An 18,250-nucleotide genomic window follows, 5' to 3' on the forward strand; every position below is an offset into this window, starting at 1 on the left:
CGAACCGAAGACTGTGAGCCAGTAATCCGTTCGACAGTACAATCCGAGTCAGCAGCACAGCGAAGAAGGGTTACGCGAAGCCAGGAGGGCGTGTCTCCTGACGCCGTACACTGTCTCTGATGCGGCACTCACTTCTGATCAAAGGAGAAGGCAGCGTGATGCACAATGCAGGAATAGAGAGAGAGAGAGGGGTGACAGAGGCAACAAGGTGAACGGGGGACAAGGCGGACGAGACACAAGGTGAGGAACGGAGGCAAACTGGTACAAGACACGGGGGAGGAGGGGCTCAGTACAGGTAAACGAATTCGTCGTTCTGCTTGTCCGTCAGATCCTCCTGCTTCTCGGTCGCGGTGTCGTTCTGAACAGCCGAGATTTGCTGGTCGTCCGTCATTGTGCTGTTCGGCAGCTCCTCGATATCGTCCCGCCGGGCGCGAGCAGCGTCCTCGTTGTACTTGCGCGACATCGACAAGTCGACGATCTGTCGTAGCGATGTGCGGTCAGTGCTTGCATCTTTGTAGAGCTAGATCTTCGCAACGCACCCGTGCCGGCTTTCCGTTCTTGACACGCTGGTGCATCTTGCGCTTGTTCTGGTAGAAGAGAACCGCAACCAGCCCAGCAATGTTGAGCAGGCAAACGCAGGTGAGGATGCTGCAGTTGCGGGACGTGGGAGTTAGCGGGTGCCCAAAGCGGTATCGAGCCTGCATGCCTTACAGAATGATCTGGAGCGCATTGCGGTATTGCGGCGCGTCCGACTCCTTGAACAGGTTGGCTGTGAGCCGAAGGATGGTCAGCGCGAACGAACGGAAAGAAATGGCGGACCGCTGAACGCACGAGCGATGATGTTACCGGCAGCCGAGCACGCCTGGAAGAGCGAGATGATGGCGGCCTTCTTCGTTGAGCCAGCGAAGTTGGCGCCGATCCAACCGATGAGGAGCGGGTTTGCACCGAAGGCGAACGAGATGAGGTAGAAGCCGAACAGCAGCGGCCCGAGGTTGGCGCGGTTGCGCGGAAGAGCGTAGAGGAGGGCGAAGGCGATGAGGCAGGGGACGTAGTTGAGGGCGAGGAAGATGCCCTTCTGGCGGAAGCGAGCCGCACACCACGACATCAGGAGGATGACGAGGACCTGTGTACGCGTCACGTGTCAGCAGACAGGTGCGAGCGGGTTGGAGCGGCTAGACAGCGGAAAGGGGCGCACCTGGAGGGCGCCGAAAGGCAGGTTGAGGAGAAGAGTGGTCTTCGAGTCCAAGCCGGCGAGGCCGTTAAGGAGAATCGGGCCGAACGTGTTGTAGGTGTAGTTGAACACGTTCACGAGCAGTGCGAGCGTCGCGAACAGGTAAGTCTTCGGGTCGAGCGCCAATTCGCCAATCTGCGCCCAGCTGAACTTGTTGGTCGACGTTGAGTTCTGTTCGAAAATCCCGATCAGCACCGCTTCGTGCGAGGCTGCAGCGCATTTGACGACGTTGACACACCTGGTTGGCCCGCAGGCGCTCGACGGCCTTGGCCCGGTCATCGGCCGAAAGGAACTTAGCCTCGGCGGGGCCGTTGTCCAGGAAGTACCAGGTGATCGGCACACACGCAATCGTGAGACCACCGGTGATGAGGAAGGTCACTTGATGGAGGTGCAGGGCGTAGTTTCCGTGCGAGAGTGCCCAGACGATGAGGGCACCGAAGATGGTCGCAATGCCGTTCATCGAGTACCAGGTGGCGACGCGGAACGGCTGCTCGACGCGACGGTACCAGGCGGTGGTGATGAGGGAGAAGGCGGGCAGGCAAGACGCTTCGAAGCATCCGAGGAGGAAGCGGGTGGCGACGAGAGACTGTCGAAACGGACCAGTCAGCATCGCACTGTGTGCATACCGGTCGGGTGCGACACGTACGCCAAAGCTTGTAGAGCCACCCATACCCATGAGGGCCGCTCCCCAGAGGAGCATCAGCAGAGGCAAGAGGATGCGGACCGGCATGCGGACGAGAAGGTAGACGCCCAGAGGCTGGCAGCCGATCTGGGCGTATGGTGCAACAGACGAAATTGTCGAGTACTGGTTGCCGGTGAGGTTGGCATCCTGCTTGACACCCGGGTTGATGGCAGCCCTGAGCAGAAGGGTCAGCAAGCGAGGCGAGACGGTCACAGGCCCCGACACGGGACTCACGTATAGCCAAGAACGGTCTTGTCGAGCACTTGAAGCCAGTACACGAGGCACAGGATGATGAGGATACGAGCGTCGGTCTTGCGCTGTGGTGTCGCGAGGGGATGTCAACAGGGCTCGAGATGCCTGAGGGCGGTGCGGCGCGTGGGACATACCACAATGCGCTTGTCATCCGCCTCCGTGACGACGACAGGAGCTTGCTCGTGAAGCTTTTGCGCCAGTGTCAGGTCAGCGGCGGGGCAAGCGCGAGCCGACGTGAAGCGAGCGCACCTCCGTTGACACCTTTTCGTCGGCCAGGTCGTGCGTCTGGTCCTTCTTGGACAGCGCCACCGGGTTGCAAGTCATCGTGGGCGAACAGTAGGCGGGCAAGCGGGGTGGTGTGGAGGAGAACGAGAGAGAAGGAGGAGAGGCGGGGTCGAGGCGAGGAAAGCGAGAGCGGTCCTCCGAAGGATCGGGTGGGGGCAGGCTGGGGCAGCAGATTCAGAGCAGTCGGTCCGCCTGGAGAACGTGGGGACGCCTCGTCATTGCGAGCGGGAAGGAGAGCGGGGAGGAAATGGGCGCGACGAGGCCAGCGTGGCGGACAGCGGGCCGCGTCCCGCCTGAGCTTGAAAGGCGGCGGCAGCGGTCCGCCCCCGCTGTCTCCCGCTCCTGTCCGACGCCGCGGCGCCTGCTCCCGACCTCTGTTCCGAGATGAAGTCGCCCGCGACGAACCGCGGCAACTCCTTGGCTTCCTCGCCCTCCCGGACTCGTCAGCGCGAGCGGCTCGAGCCTACCCGTGTGCACCGTGCACGACGCTACCATCGCCTCCTCCTGCGGCAAGTGATTCCTCCGACGGGTCTATCCATTCCAACGATGGCTTCACTCGGCCAGCAGACGAGTGCGCCCGCTGTAGGCCCTTCCGCATACCTAGCGACACCCCTTCACCTGCATCAGGCTTGCCGGAAAGGGATTGTTGCGCAGTGCCAGCGAGGAACGAGGGTGCTGAAGCTGCAAGCCGGCGAGATGAGCGAGACAGCAGGAGTCGAGGTCAATCGAGGTCGTGCGACACAGGCCCGGCTGATTCGGGGACCATCCGAGCGGGACGCGAGGGCACCAGGCGGGGCACGACCTGCCTCATTCAGGCGCACGCACCCCGACGCGTCGTTTTCGAGGCGCTCCTCCTCGTGCCTTTGAATCGTCGCTCCGCTTGGCGCACTGTGCTTGCCTGCCCCGCGCGTTGCCTTTCCTTTGCTCTGTACTACACGCTCGTTCGCCGCGTCCTGCTCCGTCGCGCCATGCACTCGTCTCTCCTCTTCACCATCACGCTCGCCGCGCTCCGTGCGTTCCGTGCCGTCCTCTCTGACCGTGCGGGCCAGCTTGCAGTCCGCCCCCATGGTCGTTCTTCTGGCTAGCGGTGCTGACTTTCTACGCGTCGCAGGTCTCGTCGAAGCCCGCGCCGGCCACGATGCGCTCCTCGCGCACAACATCCGGTCGCTCGTCAAGCGCGCCTCGTCCCCCGCACAGTCGTCGTACCTGTCCGACATCTACAACATGGTTACGCCGCGCTGCGAAAAGACCTGCAACGTCGGCTTGCAGGACCTGACGGTGCGCTCTTGTGTCTCGCCAAGGAAGCGCGACCGAGGGCCGTGCGGCATATCATTCATCTTGCTGACCCTTGATTCGCGCATGCACAGGCCTGCTCGACGCTGGCGAACCAGGCGACCATTGCGGCGTGCGCCTGCTCGTCCGTCACGCTCGGCGACCTCCGCTCGTGCGCTTCATGCATCTCGACCACCGCGACCTCGACCCACAACCAGACGACCGTTGTGTCGGCATACAAGTGAGTCAGTTTTGACATACGTGTAAGGTATGGACGCTGACTGCTAAACCGCGCGACAGCTCCTTCGTCGACCTGTGCACTGCAGAGGGTCTCGCATCCGTCACCGGCACTGTCGAGGTCGGCGCATCGACTCGCGCTATCTCCCGCACCTCGACCAACGCTGCCCAGTCGGCAGCCGCGACTTCGGCTGCGTCTTCCGAGACCGTCAGCTCGCGTGCCACCTACAACCCTTCCCCGTCGCCAGTCACCACCGCGAGCGTCCCTGCCCTCATTGCCAGCGGCGAGGTTGCCTCGTCTGCACGCGCATCTGCTTCGGATGCGGCTGTCGCAGCTGCGCAGAGCGGCGGCAACGGCGCGGCGCGCCTCGCAGGGCAGGCGTTCGCTGCGCTGTCGGCCGTTGCCGTTGGTGCCGTACTGCTGGCATAAGCGGGCGCTGCACGTCGATCGTTCACGTGTTCTGTGGGTTTCGCGTTTCTCAGGCTCTTCATTACCCTTCTTCCTCCTGAAGACGGGCACAACTAGTCCAGGCGACTGCGAGTGCCGTCTCATCCTTCTTCTCAATCTTGTATCCCTTGCACCCTTCTACACTCTAGAGCCCCGCCTTTGACAGGCTACTCTCTCCCACTGTCCGTCGACATTGAATGAGTCCTTCTGTCCATACCCCTACCACCACCTAGCTCGTCGTCGTTGAGGAGAGCACACCCTCGTCAACTGTAACTTGCAACCCCTAACTTATGTCCTCGACAGCATCAACCGAATGGTGAATGGTGGACGAGAGCACAGCGTCGAAGACGGCTGCTTGTCGTCGCCGGCAACTTCATCTGCTGCCCCACCTCTCTCGTCTATACCTTCCCGTACCTCCGCTTCGTCTCGCTGCGCCTCACCTGCGTCTTGAGGCCTCAAGTGACTCTCGTTTCAGGGTCTCTCACAGCAGGCAGCATGTCACACGTCTTCGCTGGCGAGCACATCGCTCATCTGCATACGCGAGAGGAAGCTGCAGAACAGCACCCACGGCGGCTATATCAAGGTGCGGACCATGCGCCAAAATTTCTGCAGGATGTACCTGATAGATCAACGACCTCTCAGGCCACCGACGCAACTCGTGGGTCGTTGAAGACGTCGATGAGATGGTCGAGTTGCGGGCAAGGTCACGCACCTTTGACGGTGCGCGCAATGTCTATCGTTGCACCGGGGCATCGCTCTGACGTTCTCGAGGCATAGGCGCGTACACCCGCACCGCTCTCGGTGCGCCTTCATCCGCTCAGTTCCCCCGAGCAGCTGTCGCTCTTCCTGGTCTTTCCACGACTGACGGTTGTACACCCAGGCAATCTGGGATATGCACTTCTTGTTCTCAAACTCTTTACCGCCGAGTTTGCACGAAGTGCGTTGGGCCTCCCTCTCTCCGCTCCAAATTCGTCTAATCACATCTGCCCACGCGATCCTGCACAGTCGGACTCATCTACGCCATTCTCGCCATGCTGTTGATGCTCATTGCACAACTGCGACGACGACGGAGTGACCATGATTTCGCCGGTAAGCATCGCGACCCCACCGTTTCTTCTTCCCGGTGACGAGAGGACAGCCGCCAGGTTCCTAAATTCCAGCTCACACAACTCTGACCATGACCACTTCGTCGAAAACAGACTCGTATCGTCCAGCGGATCCTTCGCAAGGCCAGCTCAAGGCGAGTGAGCGACTCTGGGGCCGAGCCTTTCGCACGAGCGGCGACGTGGTCTTCTTGCTTGGTATCGTCTGCACGGCACTCTACGTCGCGATCTTTGTGCTCATTATGCAGCTCGAGGCTTAGGTGCGCTACCAGCCCGTCGCATGCCTCATCTCGTCGTGTCGCGAGTGACTGCCTGCTGACCTTCTCGCCCGGAATTTGGCCGGACGCGCGGCAGACTTTCCCGCCCGTCGCACCGTCAACTCGAATACTTCTCTAGTCGTCAAGCCGCCACACTTTGCCCGGACTCCTTGCCTCGCCCGCTCAGACAGCGCACTTCGTCCGCCTGCACCGCCTTTCCGTTTGTCGGACTTTCCGGTCATCGGCCTCGACTGCCGCCATCGACACCCTTCCCCTCCCGTTGCCTCGCCATTCTACCATTCGCGATAGCCGCACGAACGCGCCGCTCAGTCCTGTACCTTTCGCCCGCTACGCTCGAGACGAAACGTCCGGCGCAGAGCGACCGACACGCGTCGCCTGCCACGCAGTTCTCTACCTCTCGCCAAATCGCCTCCCCCGTCCGCCTCTATCACTGCGAAAGATCCTTTCGCAGGTATGCGAGGTCTGCAACCGAACGATACGCCGGAAGCCTTGCGCGAAGAAGAGGCCTTGCTCAGAGCGGCAGAAGGCGTCCAGCTGTCGGCGGCGGATCGTCAAGTGCGTGCATTCAGCTATGTATCAGGAAGCACACCGCTGACCTGCGGTGGCTGCACAGAATGGCTACGATATCGACTTGACCAGTTTGACCCCGCGCGGTGGCCAAGACCTCTCGACCCCTGGCTCGACATCGTCGCGCGAACCGTCTGTATTCACCCTCGAACCCCGCGACTGTCTGACTTCCCGCGCGCAACGCTCGTCGAACGGGTCCACCGACTACCGCGCTCACCTCGCGTCCATCCCGCCCATTTCAACCCCGAATCCACGCTTTGCCGCCCTCGCGTATTCACAACGTGCGCATGCGCGCGAGACAAATCTGCGCGGCGACGCAGAGAAGCTTTTTCTCGTCGGCGGGCGCGGCGAGACAAGGCGGAGAAGGTGGTACGAGCGACGCGGTCTCGTTTTCGGCGCCATCCTCCTCATCTTCCTCGTGTGCGCTTCCATCGGCGTGGGAATTGGCGTTGGCGTTGGCGTCATGAGGGGACACAATGATCCCGACCAGCAGCTCGTCGCCACATCCACGTCGCCGGCTTCGAGCTTTGCTGCGAGTGTCACCTCGCAGACTGTCGCGCCGACGCACAGCCCGGATCCCGTCTCGGCGTATGGCTTAGCGCCGACCGCAAGCGTGACATCCATGGAGACCTCGGACGATGACAGCGTTGCAGCGTGGGACAGCGCAAGCGGACCGTCGACGTGGACCGATGGGGGCGATTCGTCGTGGAACAAAGGCAGTGGCTCACCTCGAACGAGGGCAGCCGGATTTTGGAGGAGGATCAAGCATAGGTGACGCCTCAGACGGCTAGTAGCATCCCTTGCAACTCGGGCAGCACAGACACTCTCCTCGCTATGTCCGACCCCGTCGCCTGGCCGAGCGCCGACCACTTTGCTGCATACACGCTCGCTCTGATCAAAGGCCTTCTACGAGACAAAGAACCAGGTCATCTCAAACTGCGGGCGCGGAAACCGTCAGTCGTCTCGCACGTGGAATACGGCGAGAGGCTCGACTGACCAGACCCTCATCCCGCGAAGCGAGTTGATCATAGGCGCCGGTGCTCAGGTCCACGTAGCCCTCGCCTTCGCACGAGGGACACATCTGTACAGGACGAGGTCATGTTCTGCTGGAGCACAGTCGAGCGGATGCCGGCGCAAAAACGCAGACGCACATCCGCAACCTCGATTTCGATACTCTTGCCGTTGTCGGTCCTTGTGAGCTTTATTTTGCGTCCACAGTTTGAGCCGCCAGCGTATAGCTCCGTCTTGAGAGCGCAAACCATGGCTGAGTCGGGGTTTTTGTTGCCGCAAGCTGCAAAAGAAACTGTTGTCAGCCGGATCAAAATGCGAGAAAAGCGGAAGATGGAGCACTGACCACCATAAGCACCCATCTGTTCGTAGAACGTGGCTTTGCCTGTATATGTCTCGGCCTCGGCAGTGGCTGTCTTGGTGGCACCCTGACCGCCCCTGCCTGACGCGGGCTCATTCTCGTCATCGCTAGAAGGAGGTCCGGTAGGCTCGGCACCACCTCTTTGCTCGGTGTGACGAGTCATACTCGAGTTGGCGGCTGCTTTGCCTTCTGACACTCCCGACACCGCTGCCGGATCGCTCGTGCGCGAGGAAAGAGTCGCTGCGGTATTTGCCGCGACTGAGGACGACAGTGCAACTGCAGAGCCGGATGCGGACAGCGCTGTGGTTGCCGCATGGAACGTAGTAGCCGACTGGTCGGGCTTTTGCAGCAAGAAATAGGCAATGAGGCAGGTGGCTGCAACGCCGACCAGTAGCGCTGCAGATGGAAGAGCCGAGCAAAGTCAGGAACATCAGCCCGCAATGTCGCCTGACTTCAGATGTTTGACAAACAGAGGCCATACCTGCTATGATTAGCCATCTTGACGAGATGGAAGAACCTCTTTGGCGCTTGTGCACGGCTGGCCGGTTTGCATTGTCCGACTCGCTGTCCGAATCACTCTCCGCGCTGCTCGAGGACTCGTCGCTGCCCCCGCCGCCGTTGCCGCTGCTGTCGTCGTCGACATCAATAGGCTGGCGATGCTGCATCATCGCATTGCATCAGCTAGGGGGCTGCAGGCCCGGAAACAACAGCAGAGGAGCCTGAGTGTACCTTGCGCAGTGAAAGGAGTAGTGCGTGCTGACGAACCGAGCGGATAGGCGATGGAGGGAGGAGCGGCAAATCCGGCTTGTCGACCAGAGTTCGGCGGTGAAGCTCTGTCCCGCGAGCACGCCTGGGTACCTCCGAAGCACCGCCAGACATTCCGCGATTGCGCAAAGCCACACAACAATCTGGACGTCCACCCCGCGACCCGAGCAGAGGAGACCTTCACGAACCGGAGCTCCCGCGGCGGCAAAGACGAGTTTGGGAGAACGCGAGCGCTTCGGGCGAGCAGCAGGAGCAGATCACGAGCAGCACACGAGCCGAATACAAGAAGCACGCGCAGGAAGCACCATCTCCAAGGTTTCGTATGAGCGACGGATGGAGGTGCCGAGAAGCACGCAGCGGCCAGAGAGCCGTGCGGCTGAGTGGAACACAGTACATGGTCCATAGCGCGGTACCTGCCCTAGTAAGGGCTCGCAGAGCGCTGCGATGGGGAGGTGAAAGCGACAGCAGGTTCATCGGCACTCGCCTTTCTGACGGCCACCGGTCGTCACGATGGCACCTTCCCTGTTGCACACGGTGCCGACCAGCGTACCTGGTGTCCAGATACAGTACGACGCAGTCACGGCTGCGGAAGAAGCCTATCTCCTAGAGGTGCGTCTACTTGCACCGCCTCAACACCTCGATGCGCAAGCTGACCTCGCGCGACGTGTTCCGCCGCCGTCTGACCGAGCAGAAGATTGAAGCCGCTGGAGGACCTGCAGGCCATGGCGGATCCGCACTAGGCGATGTTGCGACTGACGGGACGAGCGGAGCGACCAGGACGAACAAGAGTTGGGGGTGGAAGGACCTCAACGGGCGACGGTACGTCTCGATTGACATTTTGCAGACAGACCTGACGGCTTGCGCCAGTCTGAGTCGCCCGGAGACATTGCTCACCTCGTATCGCTCATCGTCTCTTCCGACGCGCAGGTCCATGTACTGGGGTGCGACCTCGCCATTCATCCCTAGCGCTCAGCGGAGCTATAGAAGCCAGACGGTCAGGGCTGAAACTTGGCTCCTGCAGGTGGAACGGTGCTGCCCTCTGGCTCGCTCGTACCCGCCCCTTTCCCGTCCTTCATGGAGGGGGCATGGCCGGATGTTCTCGGCCGCATTGCGGCTTCTGGTCTTTACGACGAGTACACTGGTGGTAAGGGCAAGGGGAAGGAGCGAGGCGCAAACCATGTACGCAAGTGCTCATGCAAATTCAGTATCTTTCGCTTACTTTGCCTGCTTTCTTGACACAGTGCTTGGTCAACGAGTACGCACAGCGCTACCTCAGACCCTCTCTCTACATGTGCGAGATAGCTGAGGATCATCTCCGGCAGGTATCTCCCCGGCCAGGGCATCATGCCGCACACCGACGGTCCTTCTTACCACCCTTGCACGACGACCCTTTCTCTCGGCTCGCATACGGTCCTGTGCTTGCGCTCGAAGCCGTCGCACCTCGACCCTTCATCGTCGACCGCTCCGTCCGAGGTGCAGAAGATCGACATCTTCCTTCCGCCGCGGTCGCTTGTCGTTCTCAGCGGCGAGCTGTACTCGAGCTGGTTGCACGGAATCCAGCCTCTAAAAGGCGATTCGGCCACGTCGCTGGTCGGCTGCGCAAATTGGAACGGCTGGTGGAACTGGCAGGCGGATCAAGCAGCGGCCGAAGCGGAGGCAGCAGGCGACAGCGGCGAGACGGACGGTACGGCCGGGACCGTCTCGACGTCACCTTCTCCTGAAGCGGCGAGAGCGGATGTCGTGAACCGAAGGAGGATGGCTGAAGAGGGTGCGGGATGGGAGCGCGAGAAAAGGATCAGCTTGACCTGCCGCAGGGTGGCAGGCAAGGTGCGCAAGAACGTGCTGGGTTTGCGGTAGTGGCGTCACTGCTGTAGAAAGGGCGCATACACCTGTGATTCGCTCAAGTCGCGTTCCCGACCTGCGAGACGACGAGCGACTTTGCGTCCTCTCGCCGCGGGTCAACGTTGCTTTGTGACGCTTTTTTCTCGCGATGCCAGGCAGGGAGCAAGGATAGCAGAGACTGTACGTATTGACACGACAACCGGCAGTCATCCGCCACTAGGCATCCCAACAAGCCCGCTCCTACTCGTACAACTTCTGCCTCGCCTCCTCGTCCAGACCTCCACCACGGTCCGACCGGAGCGCCATGAGCTTGTTGCACGTTTCGTCCCGAGCGAGACCATGCGCGTCAAGGAAGTCGGCGAACGACACGAAGTTCGCACGAGCATGGTGGATGGCGGCCGCGCTGAAATTGGCGGGGATCGAGCCGAGTTTGCGAGCTGCGGATATCCCGAATGGATGTCAGCAGGAGCGCGGATCACGCCAGACCCGTGACGGGAACGCACGTAGCCACCTCGCGAGGAACTCTTCCGCCGCGATTGGGAGCTGCTCTGGATCAGTGATGCCGGCGCGCATGCACATGACGGCGAATGAAGCATCGGTGAGTGCCTCTTGCGACGGATTCAGCGCGAATGGCATCGCCTCCAAGTCGACTTGCGGCGGGACCGGCTGCGCAGCATAGCGAGAGCGGGACCGCGCATCGAGGATAGCGAGGAGCTTGCGGGTCTGTGACAAGAAGAGTCAGTGGTTGACTGCGAGAGGAGACACGGCGACCAAGCGCACCCGCTTGGCCTCGTTGAGCGCTTCGTTCGCCGCTGCCTTCCACCGCGCCCTGCGCTCCTCGACTCCTTCTCCCGGCGGTGCGGCCTCGTCACCTCGGACATCGTCTTCTCCCTGGAACAGCTGCGCCGAAAGATCCGTTCCTCGCCTCTCGCTCGCCATAGCGCGCGAGTTCTGCAGCCTCTCCGCCGCAAGCGAAAGCTGCGTCGCCTCCCCGATCGCGCCGTCTTCACCGTGTTCGCCGCCAATCGCGCGATGACCGTACGCGGCCCGCTCCCTCACGCGACGACTCCACCCGCGCGCCTCGTCGCCAAACTCGTGCGCGCCATGCTTGCGCTTCTGCCCCGCAACCTGCGTCGGCGCCGCCTGCGCATCGCCACCCATCTCCTCGTCCGCCCCCGCCGCGGGACTCGCCCTCTCGGCTTGCTCCTCCTCCGCGGCGTCCTGCAGCGCTTTCATCGCGCCTTCCATGTCGCGCCTGGGTCGCGCGCCACCGGGCCCGGCGCTCCCCTCGCGCTCGCGCGGACGGAGCGCGTCCTTCGCCCCCGGGAGGGTGTACGACCCGACGCGCGCGTCATCCGAGACGGCGGCCTGGTACGAGGCGAAGGCAGCGGCGTGCGACAGGCGCGCGAGGGCGTACGGGGCGGGAGGAGCCGGCTGGTGCTGCTGCTGCTGGACCTCGGCGGCTGACAGGCCAGATCCGAGCGGGGGCGATGCGGCGCTGCCGAGATGCGGGGAGGCTGACTGCGAATGAGCGTGCGAGAGGGGCGGAGGGACCGGGAGCTCGGAGGACGAGGCGGCTTGCATCGGTGGGAGAGACCGAAGCGGGAGAGGAAGGCCGGTGTAGGCGTGCGAAGCGGCGCGGGTCGCAGGCGACTGAGGAAGAGTGAAGATGGGGAGCGACGACGGATAGCCTTGCGAGGAGGAAGAGGGAGCGAGAGCAGGCGGCTGAGGGAGATAGGTCGACGCAGCGCCTTCGGAAAGAGGCGGCACCGGCAAGTCGTACAGGCTGTGACCGCTCGCGAGGTCGGGACTCATTCCGTAGGGCGTGCGCGAGAGATGCGATGATTGCTGCAGCGCGTCAAGCGCGGATGACGCCGGAACCTGCGAGGTCGATGCGACGGGCGCCGCGTCTGCCGCGTCCGGATCGTTGAGCTCGCCTTTGATGGCTGCCTGGATGACATCCTTTCCACGGGGGTGATCGGTGATGCCGCTCAGCGCAGGAGTCGAAAAGGTGTAGACGAGGCCGGACTCGGAGACGACCAGGACAAGACAGTCGGTGCCGGTGAGCGTTGACAGCTCGTACGCCTGTGTATCACGCGAGAGAGTCAGACCCTTCATCGGCAATGATGGCGCCATACGGCGGAATGGCACAGACGTACCTTCTTCATGAGGCCCGACTTGCGCTTGGTGAACGTGACATGGCGCCGCGCCTTGTCCGAGATGTACTGGATCTGGATCTTGCGTCGCCCGACGCTCTGCGTGTTGCGCTTGTTTGGGTGCTTGGCCTTCTTCTCGCCCTCGCCGTCGTCATCATCGTCGTCGTCATCGTCCTCAACGCCATCCCCCTCTTCCCCGAGCACTCCCTCCGCGCCGAGCGGAGGCGTCTGTTCTCCCGCAGCGTCCGCCGTTGCTGCCGTAGCTGCGGCCGTCGCTGCCGCAGCAGCAGACGCTCCCTTGCGGCCGGTCATCTTGCGAAAGGCGGGCTTGACCTGGACGCGGTCGGCGCTCGCGGGCGCGTGGCTCCCCTGCGCGCGCACCTGCGCTTGCTCGGGCGCGGCAGCGAAGCGCATGCCCGTCGCGGCGTCTTTGCGGATCGTGCCCTTGACCATGGCGCGGCAGGAGGCGGAGCGAGGGGGGAGTCGGGATGGAGACGGGGGGTCGTTGAGACGATGCAGCGGCTGGTTGCGGTGTGCGGCGGTAAGCGGGCGCTCGAGAGAACCCAGAAGAACCACTCTGCGGCTGCGCACCTGACCTAGTCTCTATGTCGCCGCGTACGAGCTTCGGGCTGATGAAGGAGACGAGCTTGGCGGGTGCGGGTTGTGAGCGTCGCCCGTACAGCACAGGGAGCTTAGGTCACACGAGAAGAGCTGCTCGTGCTCCCTCCGCGGTCAACTAGCGCGGCTGAGCGGCTGCAGCGAGGACGCGCCGAGATGAGCGTGAGCGCGATGGGCGAAAGGCGCAACGGCGACGACGCGCGCACTGCTCAGAGGGGGAACGCTCGCAGTCAAGCAACGCTCAGAGTGACTCTCCCGAGCCACGCGACACCCGCAGAGGCTGTCAAACAGCCTCGCGTGCGCGTCGACGCAGTCGCTTCGACGCACTCTTTCCCTCGACAGCAGCTCGACCTTGGCTCGACCCCAACTTTGGCAAGACGGTCCGCGACTCGCTCAGTGCGGAAGGTCCCTCCTCTCGCGGCGCACTCGTCCTCTCGACGCAACCAGTCGTGTCAACGAGACGCAGTCGCGATGCAGCGCAAAAGCTGGGGCGTATGGGGCGGGCGGAAGGAGGAGTAGCCGAGGGGGGACCGGTCCGGTGCCGAGTGCACCACGCATGCCGCGGGTAGCCCTCGCATGCAGGGCCGGCGGAACGCGATGCGACGGTAGTCAAGGTATGCTATGCGGTGATGGTACTGTCGATCGAACAGGACGGCGGAATGCGGGCGGAGGTGAGGAGGTGCGCACGCGAGAACGAAAGGCGAACTTGGGTCGGTGCCGGCACGGAAGGTCGGTGGGAGAGGACGGGCGAAGATCGGGACGCTACAAGCACAACGAGGGCGGGATCGAGGGCGCAGAACGGCAAATGGGAGGCAGTCGAGGCGAGCAGGAGGCGAGGAGAACGAGCGGCGCTTAAAAGCCCTCCTCTGCCGAGCGGCGTACCAGCCGCCTGACTTTCTTGCGGTAGCCTTGGATGTCTTCGCGGACCTCTTTCTGTGCGTTTGGAACAGGCGCTAATGAGCAAGGCCGGCCGACAACGACAAAACTGATCGAGGAATGAACTTGGCACGCACGGCAGCATCGACGTTCGCAGGCGAGCTGATATCAGGCGTGTCTTGCGACAGCAGCGAGATGACCGAGATGAGCTGCGGAAGGGCACGAAAGCGGACATCAGTGTCGGCTCGATACGAAGTCGGACCAGCCCGTGACGAAGGCAGAGAAGGGGACGCACGATCGACTCGACCGTGTGCACCGGCAGCCAACGCTCGCTCGCGTCCTCGTACCCGTACTGGTCGACACCGGGTTCATGCAGAATCGAGATGCAGACCTCGCCGTTGCGGTAGACTGCGCCGAGACAGCACAAAACTCGATGAGCATCTCTTCCTTCCTCCTGTGGGGACCAGCGGAAAGGAAAATGGCCGCACTGTTTGGGTGCCACATCTCGGTGATGAAGCGCAGCTTGGGCGGGCGGAGCGGGAAATCGGGCGGGAAGGTCATTTGCGCGCGGAGGAAACCGCCCTCGTACAGCGTGTCGGGCGGGCTGCGCGGAGCGGACATGACGTCGTCAGCAGTGTACAGGATTCCGGATACAGCCTGGATGCTCAGGATGAAGCGAGCGCTGCGCCGTATTCACTTCCGATCCAGCTGGACTCCGCATTCGCTCGGCTTGCCCGCCCGTACCGCCGCCGGCGAGCGCCCGTGACGAGTGAAACGTAGCAACGAACCCAAAGATAGTGATATCCCACTCGAAGACGTTGTCATCGTCGACGAGACCCGCCGAGAAGCCCTCGACCGGGTTCTTGCGGAGCTCTGCAGACCGTCGGCGCGCGGTTAAGCGGGTCAGTGTAGGTTCGACGGTGCACTGCTACAGCCGCGCGGCTCTCTCCGAGCGAGAAGAGCGAGCACGGCAGGTCGCGAGGGCGACGCATCACGACGCTCCCATGCCCGCGCACGCCCTCGGGAAGCGTTGCTCGCCTCCAGAGAGGGGTCCAAGGAGCAGTAACGCACGGTTGAGCTGCCTTGTGAGCTGGAGCGCGGCGGACGAGGTGGCCATCGTGCGTGCGGCGGACGGGGTCGAAGCGCGGGAGAGGCGGGAGTGGCGGAGCGTGAAAGAGGGTGCGAGAGGGACGACGGAACGCTCGAGAGCTGCAATGAGCTGCTGCGAGGCGGAAAGAGCGCGGAAGAGGCAAGTGGACAAAGGACAAGAGCGGCGAGGACCAGGTGGAGCGGGTCGAACACCTGCGAAGGTGGTTCTTCTACGCGCTCACAGCGTTCGATAGCCTCACTGAGAAGTTGGCTAGACCGGACAGAGCCGAACTGGAGGCGAGTGCAGACGGGCGGCGTGGTTCTCTTCCGGTTCCTTTCGCAACTCGGCGCCCTCCGTCCACCGCTACACCTTTGTGACGGGAAGCGATGTAAAGTGCACGTTTACAACGACAATTTAGAACCATATCGAAACGGAGAAGCTCGTCTCGAGCGAGACCATGGCGTGCCACCATCTGCAAGGTGAAGGGAGCAATGTCAGCGAAGCCGTCCTTCAAGCAAGCAGCCGAGGCGCTACTGCACCAGAAACAGTAGCGACATAGAGACGCAACGCACCTCGGAGGCATGACCAGCACGTCTCCCTCGTGCAGCACGGCCTGCCGCGCGTGCGGCTCAACCTGCTCGAGCCACGCTCGCGAGTAGTAGCCGTCCTCGCCGCGTTCCTGCCCAGTCGACAGCAGCGATGGTGGAGCGTCACCAGGCGCAGATGGCGTGGCCAGCGCGGATTGGAGCGGAGGGACGGTTACGTCGAGCGAGGAGGTGTTGCTCATGAACTGCTCGGCCTGAGCGGAGCCACGCTGGTCGTGTTCGTCGCTGGCCGAAGCTTCGGGCCCTGGTGAGGCGATGCAAGTAGATGACGCGGCGGGTGCGGCAGATCCCGAGCCGAAAGCCGACATCGCGGACGAGCAAGACGGCGGCGCGACCCACAGCCACTTTGAGCCAGCAACTTGTACTGCAAAGACGCCGAAAGCCTCTCGTCAGCCGACTGGAGTGTCTTTTCAGACGTCGAAGGTCAGGAGAAGGGCTGACGCACCATAGCAATTCCACCACGGATCCGTATGCGCCGCACTCTTTGTCCCCGCCGGTCCCAGCCACGCATTCAGGATGTAGCCGTCCTCAGTCGCTGGCGAATCGTAGGGCGCGCCAGTGCCGTCAGTGTCCGGCGCCGAGTAGACGAGATCTGGAATGAGGATGTCCGAAAGAAGGGAAGGGAACTGGCGGAAGAGCGAGTGCTGGGCGAGGTAAAGGATGGACGAGCTCGATGTCTGTCCGGAGGACGATGCCCCGTTGCCGTAGTCGGGTGGAGAGTCTCGAAGGACAACTTCGGGCGGTGGAGCACGCGCTCCTGGCTCTCGAGGCTGGGCCTCGTTCGACTCGAGCGCGTCGAGCAACTCGTGAAAGTCCATCACCCGCTGACCCCAGCCCTCCTTGGTATAGTCTCCGCCAACCTCAACGGGCACGACGCGGCCCTCCCCTGCGACTTGGCGAAGGTATGCGAGACTAGACCAGCGCGTTGCGGGATCGGCGACGGCGGGCCAGTCGGCCGCACCGCCTCGCACGATTAAAGGCTCGCAACGAAGGGGAGATGACGACGGGAGGACGAAAGCAGGAAGCGCAGTCCTCTCGGCGAGCGGTCGGTGGATGTATGGCGGAGCGCGAGGAGAAGGTCGAGAGTCGGGCAAGGCTGGATCATCGCGGGAAATTCGCCGTCGTTTGGTAGGGCGCACTTGCTCGTGCTGCTCTTCAGGTTGAAGCGAAGACAGCTGCTTCTGCGCGGAAGCGATCAGGCGGAGAGCCATATTCTCGCGTCCGTCGCCCGGCGCGCCCGCGATGACGATCGCGAGGTCGAGCTGGCGCACAGCTTCGCGCAGACTTGCGCGACGCTCGTGCGCGTCCATGACAGGCTGCAGCAGCCGCGCAAGCGCGCCGAGAAGGGCGGCGTCGGTGTACAGACGACGCCAGTGCAGCGGAACGTCTTTGTACGGGTACGAGTTGAGCTTGTCGTCGGCGAGGCGGAGCAGATTCGTCGTCAGACGGCATGCCGTGTCGCTGGCGGATCGATCGGCCGTCCTCAAGAGGGTGCACGTCCGCTTGACAAGGGATGCGACGGCAGGGCCGCACAGAGCAAGGTCTGCAGGTGCGAAGTGTCAGCCGAGCCTGGGACGATGCCGTGCGCAAGACTTGAGCGCACCTTTGAGACTCACTTCAAGCTCGTCCAGCAGGCCAAAGAGGCTTGCCGTATCGACATTGTCCATCATCAGCGAGAGAAGTTGATGAGGGCGGTGACCGAGTGAGGCAGCACGAGGGAGCGAGTGTGCCCGCCTGTGCTACAAGTAAGAGCTTGCCAAGCACTCGAAGCTGCTTCCCAGCCAGCAGGTGCAGTCAGGCGAGTTGCGTCGAGGTTGACCTTTCGCTCGGAATCTTGAATCTCCTCTCGATCCTCGCAGCTCTTCGCTGATCGAGCTATTGGTCCAGCCACGGCGCTCGAAAGCTCACGTGCAGATTCAAGATGCCCGTCGCTCGTACGCCGCCTCACACTGCAGCTCAACACCACTACGCTCGCCTCCTCATGTCCGTCTCTATACGCCTCCGTCGGACTGCGAGGATGCACTGACACGCTAGCTTTGAGCACAGTACGCCTGTGAACGCGATCAATGGATCAACCGCTCCAATCGACCAGCTCACCCTTCTCCAACTCGTCTCGAGCTGTCTTCAGGAATGGTACGGCACAATGGGCGGCCCCATCGGGCTCAGCGAGGTCGACGTCGTATTCGTCGAGCAGCCGAGCACGGTGATGCGGAAAGGGACCAGCGGGGATGGGCTCGAGCAGGCACGAGAGGCGGTCATCCGGTTCCCGGCAGGGTGCGCTGCTCTGCCCATCTGCATTTCCGAGTCTCAGTTGACGTTGTCCGCACACAGCGCCACACACGCCATCCTTACCGCCCTGCCACTCTCGCCCAGCTCGTACCGCATCGAGGTCCTCAAGGACGCCGGCGATTTGTCGCGTCTTGCCGGAACAAGCGGGCGCGGCAAGAAAGGCTACGCGGGATGGTTGCGAGAGTTGTAGGAGCAGGGAACGATGGCGGACGCAATGGTGCAAGGATGAGACGGAGTGCTGGACCTACCGGCCCCCAGTGGGTTTGAGCAAGAGTCCGTCCGGCC

The 18,250-nt window shown here is 62.7% G+C and overlaps 8 protein-coding genes across 8 annotated transcripts; 4 read left to right on the forward strand and 4 right to left on the reverse strand.

Annotated features, from left to right (window-relative positions):
• Positions 1-286: 286 nt before the first annotated feature.
• On the reverse strand, positions 287-2,489 carry JCM10292_006527 (uncharacterized protein; the record flags this gene model as incomplete). Its single annotated transcript, XM_076651818.1, has 10 exons — positions 287-478; positions 540-648; positions 712-769; positions 832-1,123; positions 1,196-1,402; positions 1,470-1,817; positions 1,878-2,088; positions 2,148-2,230; positions 2,300-2,353; positions 2,415-2,489. 10 exons carry the CDS (start codon positions 2,487-2,489, stop codon positions 287-289), a joined length of 1,629 nt encoding a protein of 542 aa, XP_076502600.1.
• Positions 2,490-3,418: 929 nt separating this feature from the next.
• JCM10292_006528 (uncharacterized protein) lies at positions 3,419-4,389 on the forward strand (the record flags this gene model as incomplete). Its single annotated transcript, XM_076651819.1, has 4 exons — positions 3,419-3,461; positions 3,562-3,728; positions 3,818-3,963; positions 4,023-4,389. The coding sequence occupies 4 exons, from the start codon at positions 3,419-3,421 to the stop codon at positions 4,387-4,389; spliced, it is 723 nt and encodes a 240-aa protein (XP_076502601.1).
• A 513-nt stretch (positions 4,390-4,902) lies between these two features.
• Positions 4,903-5,770, forward strand: JCM10292_006529 (uncharacterized protein; the record flags this gene model as incomplete). The annotated part of the gene is made up of 6 exons (XM_076651820.1): positions 4,903-4,990; positions 5,050-5,127; positions 5,185-5,208; positions 5,288-5,344; positions 5,413-5,496; positions 5,607-5,770. 6 exons carry the CDS (start codon positions 4,903-4,905, stop codon positions 5,768-5,770), a joined length of 495 nt encoding a protein of 164 aa, XP_076502602.1.
• A 3,229-nt stretch (positions 5,771-8,999) lies between these two features.
• On the forward strand, positions 9,000-10,346 carry JCM10292_006530 (uncharacterized protein; the record flags this gene model as incomplete). Its single annotated transcript, XM_076651821.1, has 6 exons — positions 9,000-9,098; positions 9,181-9,308; positions 9,417-9,430; positions 9,511-9,668; positions 9,731-9,744; positions 9,812-10,346. The coding sequence occupies 6 exons, from the start codon at positions 9,000-9,002 to the stop codon at positions 10,344-10,346; spliced, it is 948 nt and encodes a 315-aa protein (XP_076502603.1).
• A 225-nt stretch (positions 10,347-10,571) lies between these two features.
• Positions 10,572-12,940, reverse strand: JCM10292_006531 (MADS-box domain-containing protein; the record flags this gene model as incomplete). The annotated part of the gene is made up of 4 exons (XM_076651822.1): positions 10,572-10,768; positions 10,835-11,054; positions 11,112-12,416; positions 12,491-12,940. The coding sequence occupies 4 exons, from the start codon at positions 12,938-12,940 to the stop codon at positions 10,572-10,574; spliced, it is 2,172 nt and encodes a 723-aa protein (XP_076502604.1).
• Positions 12,941-13,957: 1,017 nt separating this feature from the next.
• On the reverse strand, positions 13,958-15,098 carry JCM10292_006532 (uncharacterized protein; the record flags this gene model as incomplete). The annotated part of the gene is made up of 6 exons (XM_076651823.1): positions 13,958-14,038; positions 14,119-14,190; positions 14,277-14,389; positions 14,470-14,585; positions 14,770-14,854; positions 15,053-15,098. The coding sequence occupies 6 exons, from the start codon at positions 15,096-15,098 to the stop codon at positions 13,958-13,960; spliced, it is 513 nt and encodes a 170-aa protein (XP_076502605.1).
• A 387-nt stretch (positions 15,099-15,485) lies between these two features.
• On the reverse strand, positions 15,486-17,343 carry JCM10292_006533 (uncharacterized protein; the record flags this gene model as incomplete). Its single annotated transcript, XM_076651824.1, has 4 exons — positions 15,486-15,543; positions 15,644-16,040; positions 16,122-17,219; positions 17,280-17,343. The coding sequence occupies 4 exons, from the start codon at positions 17,341-17,343 to the stop codon at positions 15,486-15,488; spliced, it is 1,617 nt and encodes a 538-aa protein (XP_076502606.1).
• A 254-nt stretch (positions 17,344-17,597) lies between these two features.
• Positions 17,598-18,155, forward strand: JCM10292_006534 (uncharacterized protein; the record flags this gene model as incomplete). Its single annotated transcript, XM_076651825.1, has 3 exons — positions 17,598-17,659; positions 17,723-17,950; positions 18,008-18,155. 3 exons carry the CDS (start codon positions 17,598-17,600, stop codon positions 18,153-18,155), a joined length of 438 nt encoding a protein of 145 aa, XP_076502607.1.
• Between the last annotated feature and the right edge of the window lie 95 nt (positions 18,156-18,250).

The sequence above is a fragment of the Rhodotorula paludigena genome, assembly GCF_050403205.1.
Source record: "Rhodotorula paludigena JCM10292 DNA, Rt_paludigena_JCM10292v1_ctg58, whole genome shotgun sequence".
NCBI classification, from domain to species: domain Eukaryota; kingdom Fungi; phylum Basidiomycota; class Microbotryomycetes; order Sporidiobolales; family Sporidiobolaceae; genus Rhodotorula; species Rhodotorula paludigena.